Source organism: Ceratotherium simum, chromosome 2 (genome assembly GCF_057802395.1).
Source record: "Ceratotherium simum simum isolate JZ-2026a chromosome 2, ASM5780239v1, whole genome shotgun sequence".
Lineage (NCBI taxonomy): Eukaryota > Metazoa > Chordata > Mammalia > Perissodactyla > Rhinocerotidae > Ceratotherium > Ceratotherium simum.
In genome coordinates, this window is record NC_141901.1 from 11,779,310 (window position 1) to 11,800,146 (window position 20,837).

Sequence of the window (20,837 nt, forward strand, 5' to 3'; positions counted from 1 at the left end):
CAAACCATGATCTGTGGGTCAAGCCAACCCTCCACCTGTTTCACAGCTATGCACATTTGTTGACACATCGCCTCTGGCTGCTCTCCTGCTACAATGGCAGAGTTGAGTGGTTGTGGCAGAGACCATATGACCTGCAAAGCCCAAAATATTTACTATCTGGCCTTCTACAGAAAAGTTTGCTGACTCCTGCTCTAACTCACTGTTCAGCCCAGGATGATACCAATGAATATGACTATCTGATAGCTATGATTTTACAAAATAAGTTGGTTTGTCTGCATTTAGGGGTTATGATACACATATATGACATTTCAAAGGCAAAGACAGAGATAGCTGTCACAGACTGACATGGCCTTTTTGTTTGAACTGGTCTCAACAGGTCAAAATTTTAGATTCTTGGCCAGATCCAGAGGGATTGAGGAGTATGGCACTTGCTGATGATATAAATCTGGTCAGAGAATGAAGAAATGGATTCATAAGGTAAAGTTATTAATTTGGTAAACACTAAATTCACTGGCAGAAATCCATATAATTTATATTTTTTTTATGTTGATACACAATTCAAAGGCGTCGAGAAGTATGAACCTTACAAATTATTCGTTGGTACATTATTCTATAGTTCATGCGTGCCACTTCTTAAAAAAATTATCTCTCACCACATTTGACAAAACTTTCCCAGATCAACTGCGGCTCAATAAACTTTTATTATTTTTTGTTATTTATTTTTATTCAAAAGAATTTGTTTCCCTATCACAAAAATTAGATAACCACACCACCAACAGCAGCAAAGTCCATAGAGTTACATTGATGGTGGAGAGTTCACTGGGCATTCCCAATGTCCCAAAGGTCATAAAGGAGAAAAAAAGGAAAAGAAAAAAATACTCAAAACAAATCCAAAACCCATGATGACTTTGGGGAGAAACAGCACATGACAGTTTCTGTCTTCTCTCATTGTCAACTGCAGATGTATTTCAGCAGGATCAAGTACAATTTAACTTGAGTAAACCCTTTATACCAACTCCAGCACCTAATGGGGGGGAAAAAAGGGTCAGTTCAATAAAATAGTTGTAAAATATAGAAAGCGTTTAATGAATCTTTAGTATATTGTAAATGGAGAACCAAATCAAGAAAACTTTTCTCAACTGCTAAAATGCCAAAGAATTTGAAGGGATTAGACATTAATCCTTTCTTACTTTCAATTCAACAGTTGCACCAACTCTTTCAGATTAGTTATTTCCACAGTTAACTAGGGAGCCTTCGAGGTCAACTATATAAAACATATGGATAAATGAACTGGCCGATGCATAGCATGGATATAACATTTTTTAGTTATATGTTGTTATCTTTCCACATTCTTAAGAAAATTTTAAGTATCACTATTTAGGATTTTAATCTATTTATTTCTTCCATTTGTAAATAGTTTATAGTGATCAAGGTATACAGGACCTGAAATCTTGCCTTTTCCTATTGATTGATTCATTTTCTAGTCAATCATCTGGTGTCAAGATATTTTGTTAGTTATTAAAGCAGTATCTTGTCCCACAAGAAAGTTGTGATATTGCTAAAGCTATAAATAAGAAGCAACGATCAGTTATAAAAGAGTAGAAGAAATGGCTAAGAAAGGACATAGAACATGCGGACAATTATGAGACACTGTCAAAAAGGATTATGTTACATGGAAACTGCAATTGTAGGTGGCAAAGAATTAAAGGAGCAACTTCTCCCCTCCTGCTCTGCTAAGGCATGACTTATACCTGTGTTTCCATAATGCTTTTTGTCTTTATATTTGGCAAAAAGGATACTTAACATAAGAGGTCAATGCTGTTGAGAAAAATCTTTGATTTGTCAATGAGATTCTATAAGTACATATGTAGCTTTGAGCTTCTGCAAATATGTTAGCAATTCCAATTGCCACAAATGCCAAACTTGTTGAAGAATAAGATGCAGCTTTCTCAATATATGCCTTGCCATCAGAATAAGATAGAGACTTTAGAGACTGTAGAGAGCCACTTAAAACAGAGATTCCAAGACCTTCTACGATATTGCTTGAGTCTTCCAGATATTGATCAGTTCAAAAGCCTGGTTTTCATTTAAGTTGTCCATGGCTCTCTAATGAGGCTTTCCAAATAGAGAAACTAGCTGCATATAAAAGAGTACACCATGTACATGAGTTTGACCAGCTAACAATGCAGTTCTGCTTTGAGTTTGCTTATTTCATCTCCGCAGGACAATGTATTAGGCTTTGATTTGCTCCCTCGGTTGCTGGGTCATTCTCCACTCAGGATGAGCGGCCGGAAGCCATGGCAAAATTAATGCTAAGTGGCAGGGGAAAAAAGATACATATAAAAAAACCAACACAAAAACCTCCTGATATTTCTATATCAGCAGAGAATGTGTGGAAAGAACTCATACCCACAGAATAAGTGCTAATCAAACCCATGTACTAAAACCCTCCTCCAAAGTGGTGTTTCGTTTAAAAAGTTCACTGCTTAGCTCTGGATTTATTTATCCAATACATATGGTGCCCAAGTGATAAATATCCAACGTTACAAATTAAATAAAATTTCTACTCTCTTGGGAGCTCCTAACCACAAAAAAAGTATATGGAAAACTACGTATGAATTTGTGACTGAGACCGTGTGCCAACAGACATTTAAGTTTTCAAATTACACTAATGGCACGAGCACATGATCAATAATTTTCAACTGATCACTAAAATACCTTTTCTACCATTGGCAACTGTGGAAAAACCTACTCGTCAGGGAAGAGAAGGAAGAGAGAAATGAGGAAGAGAAGAGTAAAAGAAGAGTGAGATATTTTTAAATCTGTTGAAGTCTCAGCATCTCCTGCCACATCTTGGACCTTGTCCACTGAATGCCTTGTGGGGTAGCTGCACCAGCATAAGAGAAGCTAAACAATGCTTGGCCCACAGTGAATGCTTAATAGTCTTCATTTGATTTTCACTCTGGCCACCTATCAATCCATTCAGCATTCACATAACCTCTAACAACCACTATCATTTTCTCCATAGTTGCAAGCTACCAATTCTTTTCCCCTTCAATCAAAGCCATTTCCAAGCAGACAGACACCCATGATTCAGAATGATCTCTAAGGCTCAGTACAACTCTATATTTCTATGTTATAGTTAGAGTCGGTTATAGTCTAAAAATGGATCTGAGTTTAAAATGGAGATGTATAAAATAGCTTACCTTAATTGTACCCTGACTGTTAGCAGCAATCAGCACATTGGACTCCTAGAAAAGAACAAGAACTTTTAAAGTATAGAGAAGGATTTCCTGGAGGGCAGTACAAGAGAATTATTTTCTTTTGTCCTTTTTTCACTTTACTCTAAGAGACCAATAGAATCTAAAGTGAAGAACCAACTTTAACATGTTTTTAACTATTAATTTTAAACAGAAAATTCCATATTTTGAGGATTAAGTTTTAACAAAACAATAAAGTTGGAAGCGGAGTAGAAAACTTTTAAATGTAAAGAAAAATAAAAGAGAATAGATTGCCACTAGAAGGAAAGCCAAGAGAAATAAAGACTGAAATAAAATATAAATAAAAATAACTTGAGAAAAGCAAAGTGCATAATCCTTTCCACAGAAAACTCCCCCTTCATTCACTTTCTCCCATAAAACACGAGTAATTGATGTAAATGCTGCCAACATCTTTGGCATAAATCTCTATGGATAGCTATTTGGTATCAAGAAAACAAAAAAATGTGAATATTCATCTTGCAGAAGGAAGCTATCTTTCTTTTTAATTATTCTATTACTCCATATATGCATTTTTAATAAACTTCATGATTACTTGAAATAGTATGTACATGGTAATGTATTTTTTTTTTTTTTTTTGTGAGGAGATCAGCCCTGTGCTAACATCCGCCAATCCTCCTCTTTTTTTGCTGAGGAAGACGGCCGTGGGCTAACATCTGTGCCCATCCTCCTCCACTTTATATGGGACGCCGCCACAGCATGGCTTGCCAAGCAGTGCGTCAGTGCGCGCCCGGGATCCGAACCAGCGAACCCCGGGCCGCCGCAGCGGAGCACGCGCACTTAACCGCTTGCGCCACCGGGCCGGCCCCGGTAATGTATTTTTTATATTCTAAGCCTTAGGAAAAAACTATTTTTCTGGAAAGTAGGAAGGGTGGGAAAAGGAAAGGACAAGACTGAGTTTCCCAGAGAGAATCTCATTAGGTAGGAAGAGTTGGGACATGCCTCCTGTTGGAAACAGAGAGTCCAATAGGGCTATGGAACTTGGAAGTATACTAGAAGTCTTTTTGCTTTTCCGAGTAGGCAGCTAAAAGGAGGTAAACAGACTCAAAACTGCCATAGGGCCACACGGCTAATGGAAAGACCAAGATCAAATAATAGCTATGAGAAACAGATGAAGCAGTCAAACATTAATGAAGGACAGGATCTGCCCAAATATCCATCCTACAGGCTTCATGACAAAGCGATGAAGAAAACTCTTAATCTGTATGCTTGGAAAGGGACTTCAGCCAAAGTGAGTTAAACTTGTTTCTTTGATATAAAAAAATCTGTGCTCTGCAAACTTATACATTTCTATTTTTTAGCTTTCCCTTTGATTCCTGGTCAAGTTACTTCTGGAAAACACTCATTTTGTTGCTACTTGTCTAAGAGGAAATAATTTTTTCTATTATCCCCCCAATTTTTCGGATCAGAATATTCCTTGGATGTAGTCAGTGGTGATAAAGCATCAACAGACATAATTTTATCAAGAAGGAATAAAGGAATAAATGTTTTTTCTGGGGGTGTGCACAAGAATGGCTGATGATGGGGTTCAGGACACAATCCCAAAATATGGCACCTTGGCATACTGAGTATTTTAAGCTGAAGGAGTTTGAGAAAACGGCAGAAGCAGGAAGGTCACTGTGACCTCCCATGCCTCTTGCCGTTCTCCCCTGAATCAGGTTATAAAACCCTCGTGTGAGAGGTGCCCTCCCTATACCCAGAGTAAAGGAGGATCCTCATTGCCAAAGACAAAGGGACGCCAAGAAGAATCTGAACAAACAGGCCTTGCTAAGTCTCCCCCAGTTTACAAGTACCTCATACTCCTTAACCTACCACATTTCTACATGACTGTCCACCCTTCATCAAACCTAGCATAAAATACACAGGTCTGGGGCCGGCCCGGTGGCGCAAGCAGTTAAGTGCCCACGCTCCACTGCGGCGGCCTGGGGTTCGCCGGTTCGGATCCCGGGCGGGCACCGACGCACCGCTTGGCAAGCCATGCTGTGGTGGCATCCCATATAAAGTGGAGGAAGATGGGCATGGATGTTAGCCCAGGGCCAGTCTTCCTCAGCAAAAAGAGGAGGATTGGCAGATGTTAGCACAGGGCTGATCTCCTCACAAAAAAAAAAAAAAAAAATACACAGGTCTGTTTCTTTGGGTCTTCATTTCCTTAAAGGCTCCCATGTCACATAAAACTTTTATTAAATAAATTTGTATGCTTTTCTCCTGTTAATTTGTCTCTGTCAGTTTAATTTTCAGACTTAGCCAGGGACCCCAAGAGGGTTAAGGAAACTTTTTCCTCCCCTACACTGATCTTTTCCTAGCTGAGATTTTCCTTTAAATCAGCACATGTATTCTTGAAAATACTAACACAGGTAATATAGTATTCACTAGTACAATTAGTTTCAATATCCACTTTGAGGAATTATGGGCTACTTCTGGGACTGAATGTGCATAAAATTAATGCTTCCACATTGGGAGGGGTGGTTGGGATGACGAAGCAGGAAGATAACTTTGAGATCTACTCTTTTATCTACTCTTTTAGTGACCTGAGTTCAGAAGGCGGATGGAGTGAGTTTTGGGTATCCTTAGGGTAATAACTCACTCAGCTGGTCAAGAGGCAGAATCTCTATGCCTCCTTCAGAAAACAACAGAAAGAGGCACTGCGTGGCATAATATGGATGTCTTTCTAGCAAGAACTTTAAACAACCTGTATGATATCACAATTGCCACCAGAGAACCCAGAAATGATTCTTCTGTGAACACCATCCAGAAATGAAGCTACAAATAGCAATGATCAATGTAGTTTCTGTTTGAGGAAAGACTCCAGACTCTAAGAAAGCTACTGCCATCATCATTAGATGCTGCAATCACCAAGAACTGCTCCCTCTGCTACAAGAACACAATGTCAGGATGATGAAAAATGTAGAGCCCAAACCTCTCTCTTTCTGCCATTTTGGTTCTAGTCACCTTTTAATACAAAGGAGGAAGGCAGAGAAACATGGTAGAGATGAGGACTCACACTGGAGCAGGGGGAATCCACTTCTGCCTGTTAGAGAGATCAGGTATTACATAATTGAAAATTGTAACGTTTGGTAGAAGGAAAGCTTGAGAAAGTGTGGTATATTATCATATAGTAACAAAGATTAGGCCCAATATAAATAAGAGAATCTAATCTAGTTAGATCACTACATAAGAGGGTTTTGAAGTCTGGGTAGTTACTACACTAAACCTAAGAAGGAAGACACCTGATAACTATCCAAAACCCAAGAAGGAAGACACCTGATAACTATCCAATGTCATTTTATAACCTCAGGACTATTGTGGCATTAACAGATGACGCCATATTAGATGTTACCGGAAGGTTAACTCTATACATCTTTTCCTGTGGAGACAGACAAAAATCTTATTTACAAATAAGCCAACACAGGAAATGACTGTTCAGCTGGAATTGTCTTTTGGGACTAACACACAGATGATAGAATGTCCTAAGAATTCTTAGAAACACTCAAAAAACTATTCAAACTAACAAACAATGAAATAAAAATAATACCCTCACATCTCAGTATACTCCTCCCTCCAAAGACCATGAACTTATAAAAAAGAGATTTAGGATTAAACTGTCGTTCAGATAGCCAGATATTGGCTTAAGATAAATTAATTTCTGCATGCAGCAGAAAAACCAGGTATTTTACTTCAGCATAGAGGTATGGAAGTGATAAGTATAAGATTATTACTATAGGTTTTGAGTGATTCTTGTTTGCATTTTGAATGACTGGTAATTCTTAGCTGTAGCTGTAGTCTGCCAGAACCCTAACGTAAATAAGTTCTGGCTCAGTGGGTTGTTTTCACTTGCTAAATAAAATAAAAATGCCAGCCAGTAATTCCCATTATTTTCTCCCTCTTTCTTGGAAACTGGCAGTTTTGCTGCAAAATTCTCCTCAAGGTTTAGGTAATAATGTATCTATTATTCTTCTTAATATAAAGAGATTAAGAAAACACAATGGAGAAAGTCTTTTATAAAAATAGAAGATACATACACAAACATACACCAACTTGCTTATAAAGCCAGTGATGATACTAACTTATACTGAAACAAAATTAGCACCCACTGGAACAGTTTTCTCTTTGCCAGCTTGCCTGTAAAAGTGCCAGTATAGCTAATACATTAAAATCCTGAGCAAGTTGAGAAATAACAATTATTCACTTAGTTTGCAATTGGAGGATTTATTCCTAGAGATAGACATAATTAATTTCAATTGAGAATTAATTTTACTATAGATACAAATACTTAAAAAAACAAACTTCCAGTTCTAGCTATGACATAACAAATGGAATGGCCAAAGACTTTGTATAAATAAAAGTAAAATATCTCATTAGTAATTTTTTGTATGTATTACATGTTGAAATGATAATATTTTGGACACATTGGATGAAATAAAATATTATTGAAATTAAAATAAATAAATAAATAAATGGATGGATTTGCTCTCCTACTATAAACAACTAGAAAACCAAACAAAATATATAAGACAACATTGGACAACAGGCAGTGCAGAACTGTGATCCCTAGGCGAAGGGAAACAAATGAAGTGAGTCCTATAATCACCCTGGCTTTCTGCTTGGAGGCAATTTCTGGACCCCACAGCAAGAAGGAGAATCTAAATAGAGCACAGAAGAATCTAAGCAGACCATAGCAGACTCACTAAGTTGAGGAGACAGAGATGTAAGTTCAGGGTATCTGTAGGGCAGCTGGAATTTGTAGGGCAAAGCACCACAGAGGAGAAAGCTACATAAGTGGAGCTCCAGGAATCTGCATAGGGGTCCCTCTTGATTGTATGTCAGAATGATAAACTGCACATGCATAAGGTGAAACTATACAGGCCAGGAAAATAACAATAAATAGGGAAAGTACAACTATTGAGAATCTATAACATTATAAAATGCCAGAGGTCACGCAGTGTTAGGAAATGTTTGAATTTTGACCAGCCAGAGTCAAGGGACCCCACTGAACATTCAAGGCATTCAGCAGAGTCCCCAGAAGGGTCATGCTTTATTAGTAGAGCTAAACTAGCCTTAAGTAAATGCTTCTCTAGACCAGGGTTGGGCAAACTACAGCCTAGGGACCAAACCCAGCCCACTGCTTATATTTTAGACTTCAGTTTTACTGGAACGTAGCCACAGGCATTTGTTTACATATTGTCTATGGCTGCTCTTGCACTACAGTAGCAGAGTTGAAGAGCTGCAACAGAGACAATATGGCCTACAAAGCCTAAAATATTTGCAATATGGTCCTTTAAGAAAATGCTGACTGCTACTTTGGAGTCACCTTGATAAAGTTTAAAAACAAGAGTCAAAAGAATCAAGTTTATCTCCAAAAACTTAACTTTTTGCCAAAACAACCTTCAATACTCAAAAAAATCCAACAAAATCCAGACATTCAACAACGAAACATTTACATTGTACAGCATTCAAGAGGCAAAAAGCATGACTTAGAACAAAGAAAAAAAAAATTAATGAATAGAAACAGATCCAGAAATGCCAGAGACAATGGAAGTAGCAAATGAGGACTTTCAAAGTAGGTATAATTATATTCAAGTATTTACAGGAAACAACAAACTTAATAAGAAAAGAAATGGAAAATGTAATTATATGGAATTTTTCCACATGAAAAGTACAGTATCTGAAATGAAAAATTCACTGGATGGGCATAACAAGAGATGAGACACCAATAAATTAAACATCAACAAATTTGCCAATACAGGAAAAAAGAATTCAAATTGGAGCAGAGGGGAAAAAAGGTGGGAAGGAAAAAAAAAAAAAAAAAAGATGAGCATGTTAGTGACCAACAAGACAACATGCAATTTAATAAATTTGCAATTGGAATCCCAAATGGAGAAGTGGCAGAAAAATTATATGAAGATATAAGGCTAAAATTTTTCCAAATATGAAAACTATAAAACCACAAATCTAAGAAGCTTAATATCCAAGCAGAAAAAAACACACCACCACATCAAGACACATTATAAACTGCAAAAAATGAGTAAGAAAGAGAAAATCTTGAACCTGCCAGACAAAAAAAGACACATTACGTATAGAGGAACAAGACTACCATTTGGCATCAGAAGCAATGCAAGCAAATAAGACAATATCTTTAAGATGATGAAAGAAGAAAACTCAATCTAGAAATATTCAAAAATAAAGATATTTTCAGAAAAACAGCAGCAGATCTGTGCTGTAAGAAATTGTTAAAGGAAGTTCTTATACCACATGAAAACTGAGATCTAAACAAAAGGATGAAGAGTGCTGGAAATGACTGATATGTGCGTAAATATAAAAGATATTTGCTTTCTTGTTTTTCAATTTTCTTAATAATTGTCTATTTAAAGCAAAAATTAATAATGATGCATTATGGTTATTATAACATAGAAGTAAGATATATGATAGCAAAAGTACACAGGATAAAGGGGAAAACAGAAGTCTATTGTCGTAAGGTTCTTCCACAATACACAAAGTGGTGTAATCTGAAGACAGACTGTGGTAAGTTAAACATGAACACTACAAACTTTAGAGAAAACACTAAAAAAGTAAAAGACATAGTATAGCTAATAAGCTAGTGAAGGAGATTAAAATGAATTCTAAAAATAATAAAAAAAAAAGGAAGAGAATGAGGAACATGGGAACAGATAGGACAAACAGCAAGATGACAGGCAAATACCCAACTATATTGATGAGTAAATGTAAATGGTCTAAATACTATAATTAAAAGGCAGAGATTAAAAGACTTCATAAAAGAGCAAGACCAACTCTATGCTGTCCATAAGAAACACACTTTAAATTAAAAAAAATAATAATAAAGATATAAAGTAACAGTAGGAGAAAATATATCATGCAAACATTAATCTTAAGAAAGCTGGGATGGCTCTACTAATAAAGAAAAAGTAGACTTCAGGACAAGGAATATGACCAGGGATAAAGAGGGACATTTTATAAAAAGGGTCAATTTATTTTTTAAAAAATCCTAAATGCATATATATCTAAAACAGAGCTTCAAAATATACAAAGCAAAACCTGACAGAACTGAATGGAACAGATAAGTCCACATATGTGTTTGGAGATTTCAACATTCTTCTGGCAATAATTCAAAGAATAAGTAGACAGAAAATCAATAAAGATATAAAATACTTGAATAATACTATCAAAAACAAATTGAGCAAATTAATATTTATGTAACATCTTACTTAAAGGGCAAAAATATGCATTCTTTTCAAGTGCGTGTGAACTATTCACCAAGACAGAGCATGTGCCAAACCAGTAAACAAATCTCAATAAATTTAAAACACTGAAATTATACAAGTACGTTTTCTGACCAAATAGAAATAAAGTAGAAAACAATAACAAAAAGAAATCTGGAAAAATCCCCAAATATTTGGAAATTAAAAAACACACTCTTAAATAACCCAGGGCTCAAATAAGAACTCAAAGGGAAATGAGAAACTATATTGAACTAAAAGATACTGAAAACACAACATATTAAAATTTATGTAATGCAGGGGCCCGGCCTGTGGCTTAGCGGTTAAGTGCGCGTGCTCCGCTGCCAGCGGCCTGGGTTCGGATCCCGGGCGCGGACCGACGCACCACTTCTCCGGCCATGCTGAGGGCGCGTCCCACATACAGCAACTAGAAGGATGTGCAGCTATGACATACAACTATCTACTGGGGCTTTGGGCAAAAAATAAATACATAAAATTAAAAAAAAAAATTTGTGTAATGCAGCTATAACAGTGTTTAGATAGAAAATTATATCTCTGTTTATATTAGTAAAGCAAAAAGGTGTAACATCAATATGTAATAATTTGCAGCTTAAGAAGCTAGGAAAAAGCAAATTACACACAACATAAGTATAAACATCATAGTAATAAAGAGCAGAAATCAATAAAATAAAAAAACAGATAAAAATTATTAAAACGAAACTAGTTCTTGAAATAAAGTTGGTATATCTCCACAAAAACAGAGAGAAAATGTAAATTAACAATATCAGGAATGAGTGAAGGGGTATCATTAGACATCCTACACATATTAAGAGGATAGTCAGAGAATAAATATAAACAACTTTATGCCAATAAAATTAACAGGTAATGAATAAATTCTATGAAAGATGCAAATTTACAAATATGACAGAAGAAAAAGTCAGGAAATAGAGAAAGAACACTTCCAAATGCAGTTTATGAGTTGAACAAAGCCAGAGAAAGACATTATTAAAAAAAGTACAGACCAATTGCCTTCATAAACAGACGTCAAAACTCAACAAAATACTAGTAAACAGAATTCAGCCATACATAAAAACAATAATGCATCATTCCCAAATGGAATTTATCCAGATATCCTAGTTGGTTTAACACTAGAAAAAAAAAATTAATGAATATAATTCACCATGTTAACAGAAGAGAAAAATCATGCAATCACAACTGACACAGAAAATGCAACTGACAAAATTCAATATCTATTCTTAATAAAAACTCTCAGCAAACTAAGAACAGAAAGAAATTTCCTCAAGGTGATAAGGAATACCTATGAAAAACTTCCAGCCAACATCATACTTAATGGTGAAATGTTGAACTCTTTCTCTCTCAGAATAGGAGCAAGGGGAGGCTACTTGCTTTCATCACTTCTATTTCAGACTGTTATTAGAGGTCCTACCGAGTGCAATAGTCAAGGAAAAGAAAGAAAACGCATACAGATCAGAAATGAAAAGCAGAATTGTCTTTATTTGTAAATGACATGATTGCCTACACAGAAAATCTTAACAAATCTTAAAAAAAGCTGCTAGAACATAATAAACTGACCTAGCAGGGTTGTCAGATATAAAGTCATTATACCAGAATCAATATATTTCTATAAACTAGCAATGAATAATTAGCAAATGGAATTTTGTGAAAATATCAATAATAATAGCATCAAAAACATGAACCACTTAGAGATAAACCTAAAATGTATGTAATATCTGCACAGTGAACATTATAAAACAACACTGATGGATAGTAAAGAATACCTAAATAAACTGACAGACATACCATGCTCATAGACCAGAGACTCCCATAAAATAAGGATGGTTTTATGTGTAAGCCTTGGTACTCATGATGATAAACATTTTTTTAACCACAAGTAATATATAGCTATTAAACAAAATCAGAATATATCCCTTTCCTTATTTAGTTTCTTATTCCAAATGTTAAGCTTGTGTTCAACTGACTTCTTCTCTCAGAATAAGAATAATGAATAATTTTATGGAAAAAAAAGTAAATAAAGATTTTATGTTAATAAATTTGAATATTTAAACCAAGTGGAAAAATTCGTATAAAAAACTTAGCAAAATTGATCAAGAAGACATAGAAAACATGAATCATCCTACAGGCATTAAAAAAAATGAATCAACTGTCAAAAATTTTTTCTACCTTAGGCTTACATGTCTTTACCTACAAGTTCAATCAAACATTCAAGAAAGGAGTAATTCCAATCTCATACAAATTTTTCCACAGAAAAGAAAAGAAAGGAGCATGCCTTAACTTGTTTTATGAAGCTATTATAATTATGAAGTCAAAACATGACAAGGACAATGCAAGAAAGGAAGATTAAAGGCCAATGTTCTTTGGAAAACTAGATTAAAAAATCCTAAAAAAAAAAAAAAAAGAGTCAATTATAACAATATATAATGATAATACATCTTGACCAAGTTGGACTTATTCGAATGATGTAAGGTTGATTTAACATTAGAAAAAAAATGTTATAACATCAATATTTAAAAGAGAAATATTACATTATCTTCAATAGATACAAAAGAAAGCAAGAACATACTTCAGCATTCATTTATCATAAGAACTCTTAGCAAGCTGAAAATTCAAAGAAACTTCCTCATAAGGGTATCTATAAAAGTTCTACAGCAGACATCATACATAATGGTGACATTCGAAAGTTTTCCCTTTAGAGGTAACAAGATAAAGATGACAGATTATCACTTCTATTCAACATTATACTAGAGGTCCTGGCCATCTGAATAAGGCAAAATAAATAAAAGATATAAAGATATAAAAATTGGAAAGGTAGAGATTAAACTTTCATTGTTTGTGGATCATATTATTGTGTACATAAAATCCAAAGAACGTAGAAACTGATAATAAAAATTAATAACAGAGTGTACCAAGATTGTTGGATTAAAAAATGGGAACAATAATGCACCATTCCTTAGGGATTGTTGTGACACTTTTCTTTCTCTCTTAAAAAAAATTATTAGCATCATGGTGGAGTGAGCTCTTCCCTTAGTCTCTCCCTCCTCAGATACAATGAAAAGGACTTTCATAAACCAATAGAGGACATTCACACACCACAACAGACGTCTGAGAGCTCCATGCAGCCATATGTCTGAAGGTGGAGGTACTGTACCCCCTGGGAGGCAGTGAAAGGAGGTAAGGGGAAATCTCCTCTCTGTCCCCAAATGGCAGCAATCTAGGGCATTCAACCACGTGTGGTGGATGGCAAATGACTCTGAGAGGAGACGGGGGAAAGGGCAGCCCTCCACGGGAACACCTTGGCTCTCAGAGTTGCCTCCCAGCCCATGGTAACGTTCCACACTAAGGAGGCTAAGCAATCAGGGGGGCATCTTCACGAAGCTGAGCAGCCCAGGAGTGCAGACAGTGAATGCGGAGTGGGAGTGCCCAGGAACATGCATGCAAAAGAAAGCCCCCCCTCCAGCCTCCTGACCTGGCACACTAGCTCAGCCAGTCTGCCAGAGCACGGGACCCTCACCAGACCACCTGTATGCATACATGTGTAAAGCAGCAGCAGCCAGCAGGCAAACACAGATGGGCCCTGGTCAGTATAGCTTCCAAAGGACAGGCACAGCTTCAAGGGATTGCAGCAGGCTCAGAATACACAGCTCTTGCCCTCCTCCCCCAGTGGCAGCAGGTGGAATCTACGACCAGATACTGCCATTATGCAACGGCACAAGCCTACCCCAGCAAGTACAATGAAGAGGTGTATTAACACTCCAGAGCAGAAGGAAAGTGACAAGTACCCAGAAATCAATCCTGAAGGCACAGAAATTTACAATCTAATGACAGAGAATTCAAAATAGCTATCATAAAAAAACTAAACACGTTACAAGAAAAACTCAGAAAGAAAGTCCAATGAAATCAAGAACAAAATTAATAAACAGAGGGAATTCTTCACAAAACAGATTGAAACTATAAAAAAAAAAACAATCAAAAATGTTGGAGATGAAAAACACAATGAATGAGATAGAGAAAAGTCTGGAGTCCTTAAATAACAGAGCTGAATTCTGGAGGGCAGAATTAGCAATTTAGAGGACAGAAATATAGAAACACTTCAAATGATGGAGGTGAGACAACGAAGACTAAAAAGAAATGAAGAAATCCTCCGAGAAATATCCAACTCAATTAGGAAATGCAACATAAGGATTATAGGTATTCCACAGGGAGAAGAGAGGGAGAAAGGAGCAGAGAGCTTGTTCAAACAAATAATAGCTAAGAACTTCCCAAACCTGGGGAAGGAACTGGAAATACAAGTAAATGAAACTAACAGAACTCCTAATTACATCAATGTAACAAGACCTTCTCCAAGGCATGTATTAGTAAAACTGGCAAAAGTCAATGACAAAGAAAAAAAAATGTTAAGGGCAGCAAGGCAGAAGAAAATAACTTACAAAGGAAGCCCTATCAGGCTTTCAGCAGATTTCTCAGCAGAAACCTTACAGGCTAGGAGAAAATGGAATGAAATACTCAAAATTCTGAAAGACAAAAACTTTCAGCCAAGAATACTCTATCCACTGAAAACATCCTTCAGATATGATGGAGAAATAAAAACTTTCCCAGATAAATAAAAGCTGAGGGAGTTCACTGCCACAAGACCCCTGCTACAAGAAATGATCAAGAAGAGATACCTGAAAAAAAAGAGAAAGAGTTTACAAAAGCTTTAAGCAAGGAGATAAACAGGCAGACAAAATTAGAAAATTGCAGCTCTCTATCAGAACAAGTTAGCAAACACTTTATTATAACATTAAAGATAAAAGGAAAGAAAACATCAAAAATAACTATAATCACTTCATGTTAACCACAAACTCACAATACAAAACGGAATAAGTTGTGACAACAATAACTTAGACAGGGAAGAGGAAAGGGATGGAACCTACTTTGACTAAGGAAATAAGAGGCTATCAGAAAATGAACTATCTCATCCAGGAGATCTTTTATACAAACCTCACAGTAAGCACTAAACAAAAAATCAGAACAGAGACACAAATGACAAATAAAGAGAAAACCAAGAAAAACACCACAGAGAGCCACTAAACTGAACTGGCAGTCAGAAATACACAGGAAAAGAACCAACAGAAATACAGAACAACTGGAAAACAACTGACAAAATGGCAGTATTAAGTCCTCATCTATCAATAATCACTCTAAATGTAAATGGATTGAATTCTCCAGTTAAAAGACAAAGAATGGCTGAATGGATTTAAAAAACAAGATCCAACAATATGCTGCACCCAGGAAACACATCTCAGCTCTAAAGAGAAACACAGGCTCAGAGTGAAGGAATGGAAGACGATACTCCAAGCTAATGGCAAACAAAAGAAAGCAGGTGTTGCCACATTTATATCAGACAAAGTAGACTCCAAGACAAAGAGAGCAATGAGAGATAAAGAGGGACAGCATGTAATGATAAAAGGGACACTCTGCCAAGAGTACATAACACTTATATATGCACCCAATACAGGAGCACCAAAGTACATAAAGCAACTATTAACAGATCTAAAGGGAGAAATTAACAGCAACACAATAGTAGTAGGGGAACTCAACACCCCACTTACATCAATGGATAGATCATCCACACAGAAAGTCAACAAGGAAATAGTGGAATTAAATGAAAAACTAGACCAGACAGAGTTACCAGATAGACCATACGTTGGGGAAACAAGGCAAGCCTCAATAAATTCAAGATGACTGAAATCATATCAAGTATCTTTTCTGACCATAATGCTATGAAACTAGAAATCAACCACAAGAAAAAACCTGGGAAGGTGACAAATATGTGGAGACTAAACAACATGCTACCAAACAACCAATGGATCACTGATGAAATTAAAGGAGAAATCAAAAAAAATCTGGAGACAAATGAAAATGAAAATACACCATATCAACTCATATGAGATGCAGCAAAAGCAGTCCTAAGAGAGAAATTCATAGCAATACAGGCCTACATTAACAAACAAGAAAACCTCAAATAAGCCATCTTAAACTACACCTAACAGAACTAGAAAAAGAACAAAGCCCAAAGTCAGTAGAAGGAGGGAAATAACAAAAATTAGAGCAGAAATAAATGAAATTTAAACCAGAAAAACAATAGAAAGGTTCAGTGAAACTAAGAGCTGATTCTTTGAGAAGATAAACAACATTGATAAACCCTTAGCCAGACTCACTAGGAAAAAAAAAAGAGAAGTCTCAGATAAATAAAATTAGAAATGAAAGAGGAAAAATTACAACAGATACCACAGAAATACAAAGGATTATAAGAGAATACTATGAAAAACTAGACGCCAACAAATTGGACAATCTAGAGGAAATGAATAAATTCTTAGATTCACGCAACCTCCGAAAACTGAATCAATGAGAAACACAGAATTTGAATAGACCAATCGCGAGTAAAGAGATTGAAACAATAATCAAAAATCTCCCAAAAAATAAAAGTCCAGGACCAGATGCCTTCTGTGGAGAATTCTACCAAACATTCAAAGAAGATTTAATACCTATCCTTCTCAAACTATTCCAAAAAATTGAAGAAGATGGAACACTTCCTCACACATTCTATGAGGCCAACATCACCCTGATCCCAAAGCCAGAAAAGGACAACACAAGAAGGGAAAATTACAGGCCAATATTGCTGATGAACATAGATGCAAAAATCCTCAACAAAATATTGGCAAACCAAATACAGCAATATATTGAAAGGATCATACACCATGATCAAGTGGGATTTATACTAGGGACTCAAGGATGGTTGTTCAACATCCACAAATCAATCAATGTGATACATCACATAACAAAATGAGGAAAAGAAACCACATGATCATCTCAATAATAGATGCAGAGAAAGCATCTGACAAGGTCCCACATCCATTTATGAGAAAAACTCTCAATAAAATGGGTATATAAGTACCTCAACATAATAAAGGCCATATATGACAAATCCACAGCCAATATCATACTCAACAGGGAAAAACTGAAAGTCATCTCTCTGAGAACAGGAACAAGACAAAGGTGTCCATTCTCACCATTCTTATTCAACATATTACTGGAGGTTTCAGCCAGATCAATTAGGCAAGAAAAAGAAATAAAAAGTATCGGATTTGGCAAGGAACAAGTGAAATTCTTGCTGTTTGCAGACGACATGATTTTATATATAGAAAACCCTAAGGAATCCATCAGAAAACTATTAGAAATAATAACTATGGCAAAGTTGCAGGGTACAAAATCAGCTTACAAAAATCAGTTGCATTTCTATACTCTAATAACAAACTAACAGGAAGAGAACTCAAGAATACAATTCCATTTACAATCACAACAAAAAGAATAAAATATCTAGGAATAAATTTAACCAAGGAGGTGAAAGACCTAACACTGAAAACTATAAGACATTACTGAAAGAAATTGATGATGACATAAAGAAATGGAATGATAATCCATGCACATGGATTGGAAGCATAAACATAGTTAAAATGTCCATACTACCTAAAGCAATCTACAGATTCAATGAAATTCCAATCAGAATCCCAATGACTTTCTTCTTGGAAATAGAACAAAGAATCCTAAAATTCATATGGGGAAATAAAAGACTCCGTATAGCTAAAGCAATCCTGAGAAAAAAGAACAAAGCTGCAGGTATCACAATCTCTGGCTTCAAAATATACTATAAAGCTATAGTAATCAAAACAGCATGGGTGCTGGTATAAAAACAGGCACACAGATCAATGGAACAGAACTGAAAGTCCAGAAATAAAACCACACATCTATGGACAGCTAATATTAGACAAAGGGGCTAAGAACATACAATGGAGAAAGGAAAGTCTCTTCAATAAATTGTGTTGGGAAAACTGGGCAGCCAAATGCAAAAGAATGAAAGCAAACCCTTATCTTTCGCCATACACAAAAATTAACTCAAAATGGATTAAAGACTTGAAGGTAAGATGTGAACCCATAAAATTTCTAGAAGAAAATATAGGCAGTACACTGTTTGACATCAGTCTTAGCAGCATCTTTTCAAATACACATGTCTACTCAGACAAGGGAAACAAAAGAAAAAATAAACAAATGGGACTACATCAGACTAAAAAGCTTCTGTAAGGAAAAGGAAACTATGAACAAAACAAAAAGACAACCCACCAACTGGGAGAAAATATCTGCAAATCATATAACCAACAAGGGGTTAATCTCCAAAATATATAAAGAACTCATGCAACTCAACAAGAAAAAAAACCAGTTAAAAACTAGGCAGAGGATATGAACAGACATTTTTCCAAAGATACACAGATGGCCAACAGGCACCTGGAAAGATGTTCAACATCACTAATCATTAGGGAAATGCAAATCAAAACTACAATGAGATATCACCTTACACCTGTTAGAATGGCTATAATTACCAAGACGAAAAACAAATGTTGGGAAGGATGTGGAGAAAAGGGAACCCTCATAAACTGCTGGTGGGAATGCAAACTGGTGTGGCTACTATGGAAAACAGCACGGAGATTTCTCAAAAAATTAAAAATAGAAATACCATATGACCCAGCTATCCCACCACTGGGAATTTATCCAAAAAACCTGGAATTGACAATTCAAAGAGACTTATGCATCCCTATGTTCACTGCAGCATTATTCACAATAGCCAAGATGTGGAAGCAACCCAATTTCCCAACAACTGATGAATGGACAAAGAAGATGTGGTGTATATACAGAATGGAATACTACTCAGCCACAAAAAAAGACAAAATTGTCCCATTTGCAACAACATGGATGGACCCTGAGGTATTATGTTAAGCGAAGTACGCCAGACAGAGAAAAACAAACACTGCATGATTTCATTCATATATGGAAGATAAACAAACACATGGACAAAAAAAACAGATTAGGGGTTACCAGAGGGGAAGGGGGTTGGAGGGTGGGCATAAGGGGCAAAGGAGCACATGTATATGGTGACTGACAAATAATAATGTAAAACTGAAATTTCACAATGTTATAAACTATTATGATCTCAATAAAAAAAAATTACTGGCTTATGAATACATAATATCCACACGTAAAAATTTAAACAGTACAAAAGAATAGGGGAAAAGTGAGTATCTCTCACCCCACTGTTCTGAGTCCCTGAAGCAATGACTATGATCACATGTGAAATCTTTCCAGGTAAACTAGCTTCATTACTGTGAACTTCAGTTGTATGGTAGACCAAGTACACCTTCTGGGCTTTCTCAAGATGTCAAGAATCATGAGTTTTCTAGCTGGTGATTCTATTTTCTCCTTATCTTGAGTTTCAAGTAACAAACAACCCTACTTCCAACTGTGATCTCATCCTTGTTACAGTGACAAGCCATATTTTTATTTTCAATTCTAAGCCCCTTGATCACCTAAGAGATGCTCTAGGCTTGTCTTACAGAAAAAGCAACTCCAGAGAGCTCACTTCTGTTTTCCTGGACATGTGAGTAATTGGCCTTCAGGATAAAATGGGCCTGACTATATAAGACAACCTGTATCCCTAAAATCAAATTAACAAAATATGCTATATAGATAGAGTGGCAGAGTGGAATAAACACAGTCACTGGAATCAGAGACACTTGAGTTCAAAGCTCTAAAACTTCCAAACTATGTCATCATGGACAAGTTACTTAACCTCTCTGAATCTCAGTCTCCTCAACTGTAACATAAAACTGAACTAATAGAGCTAATGGGAAGGGAAGGGAGGTGGGAAACAAAGGGAAGAAAACTGAGCTAATAGAGTTGTTGTTATGATCAAACAAGACACATACATAGGTATGTGGCATATAATATGCATCTTATAAGTGATCGGTTTTAAGGGAGGGAAAGTCAATTCTAGCTGAGGCTAAAAGAAGAGTTTAAGAAAGAGGAAGTAGCCAAACCTGTCAAAAATCATGACAAGATGAAAAAATTGTTTAGTAATAACAGGTTACTAGATTTGGGAATTAAATGGTATTGGTGACATCAAAAGCAACTCTACCTAACAGTCAAATCTGTAGCATAAAGGGCTTTGCACAAATCCCTGGAGCTAACTCAGCCTTTAGAACTTGGCTTCGACAGAAGATTCTGGAAAAATCTTTCCCTGATCTCCAAGGTGACAGGGAGCTCTCCAAATTACTTCCACAGAGAGAATAAATATCTATTATCATAGCACTTTCATGATGCAACAGTGGATTCAGCATAAAGTTTATTAATTTCATGCCATTTTATTCATTTATCATTATCCATCCATTTATCATCATTAGGGTAGATATTACATGCC

General features: G+C 36.0%; 1 protein-coding gene across 3 annotated transcripts in view; it reads right to left on the reverse strand.

Annotated features, from left to right (window-relative positions):
• Positions 1 to 682: 682 nt before the first annotated feature.
• The window catches only part of COP1 (COP1 E3 ubiquitin ligase), a 239,848-nt gene continuing 219,693 nt past the window's right edge, over positions 683 to 20,837 (reverse strand). For all 3 annotated transcript variants that reach the window (XM_087438258.1, XM_087438259.1, XM_004425010.3), the window contains 2 exons: positions 3,207 to 3,251; positions 683 to 1,024 (listed from right to left, as the gene is read on the reverse strand). In XM_087438258.1, the coding sequence (XP_087294384.1) occupies positions 1,007 to 1,024; positions 3,207 to 3,251 (63 nt within the window). In that variant the 3' untranslated portion in view covers positions 683 to 1,006. The remainder of the gene's footprint in view (positions 1,025 to 3,206; positions 3,252 to 20,837) is intronic.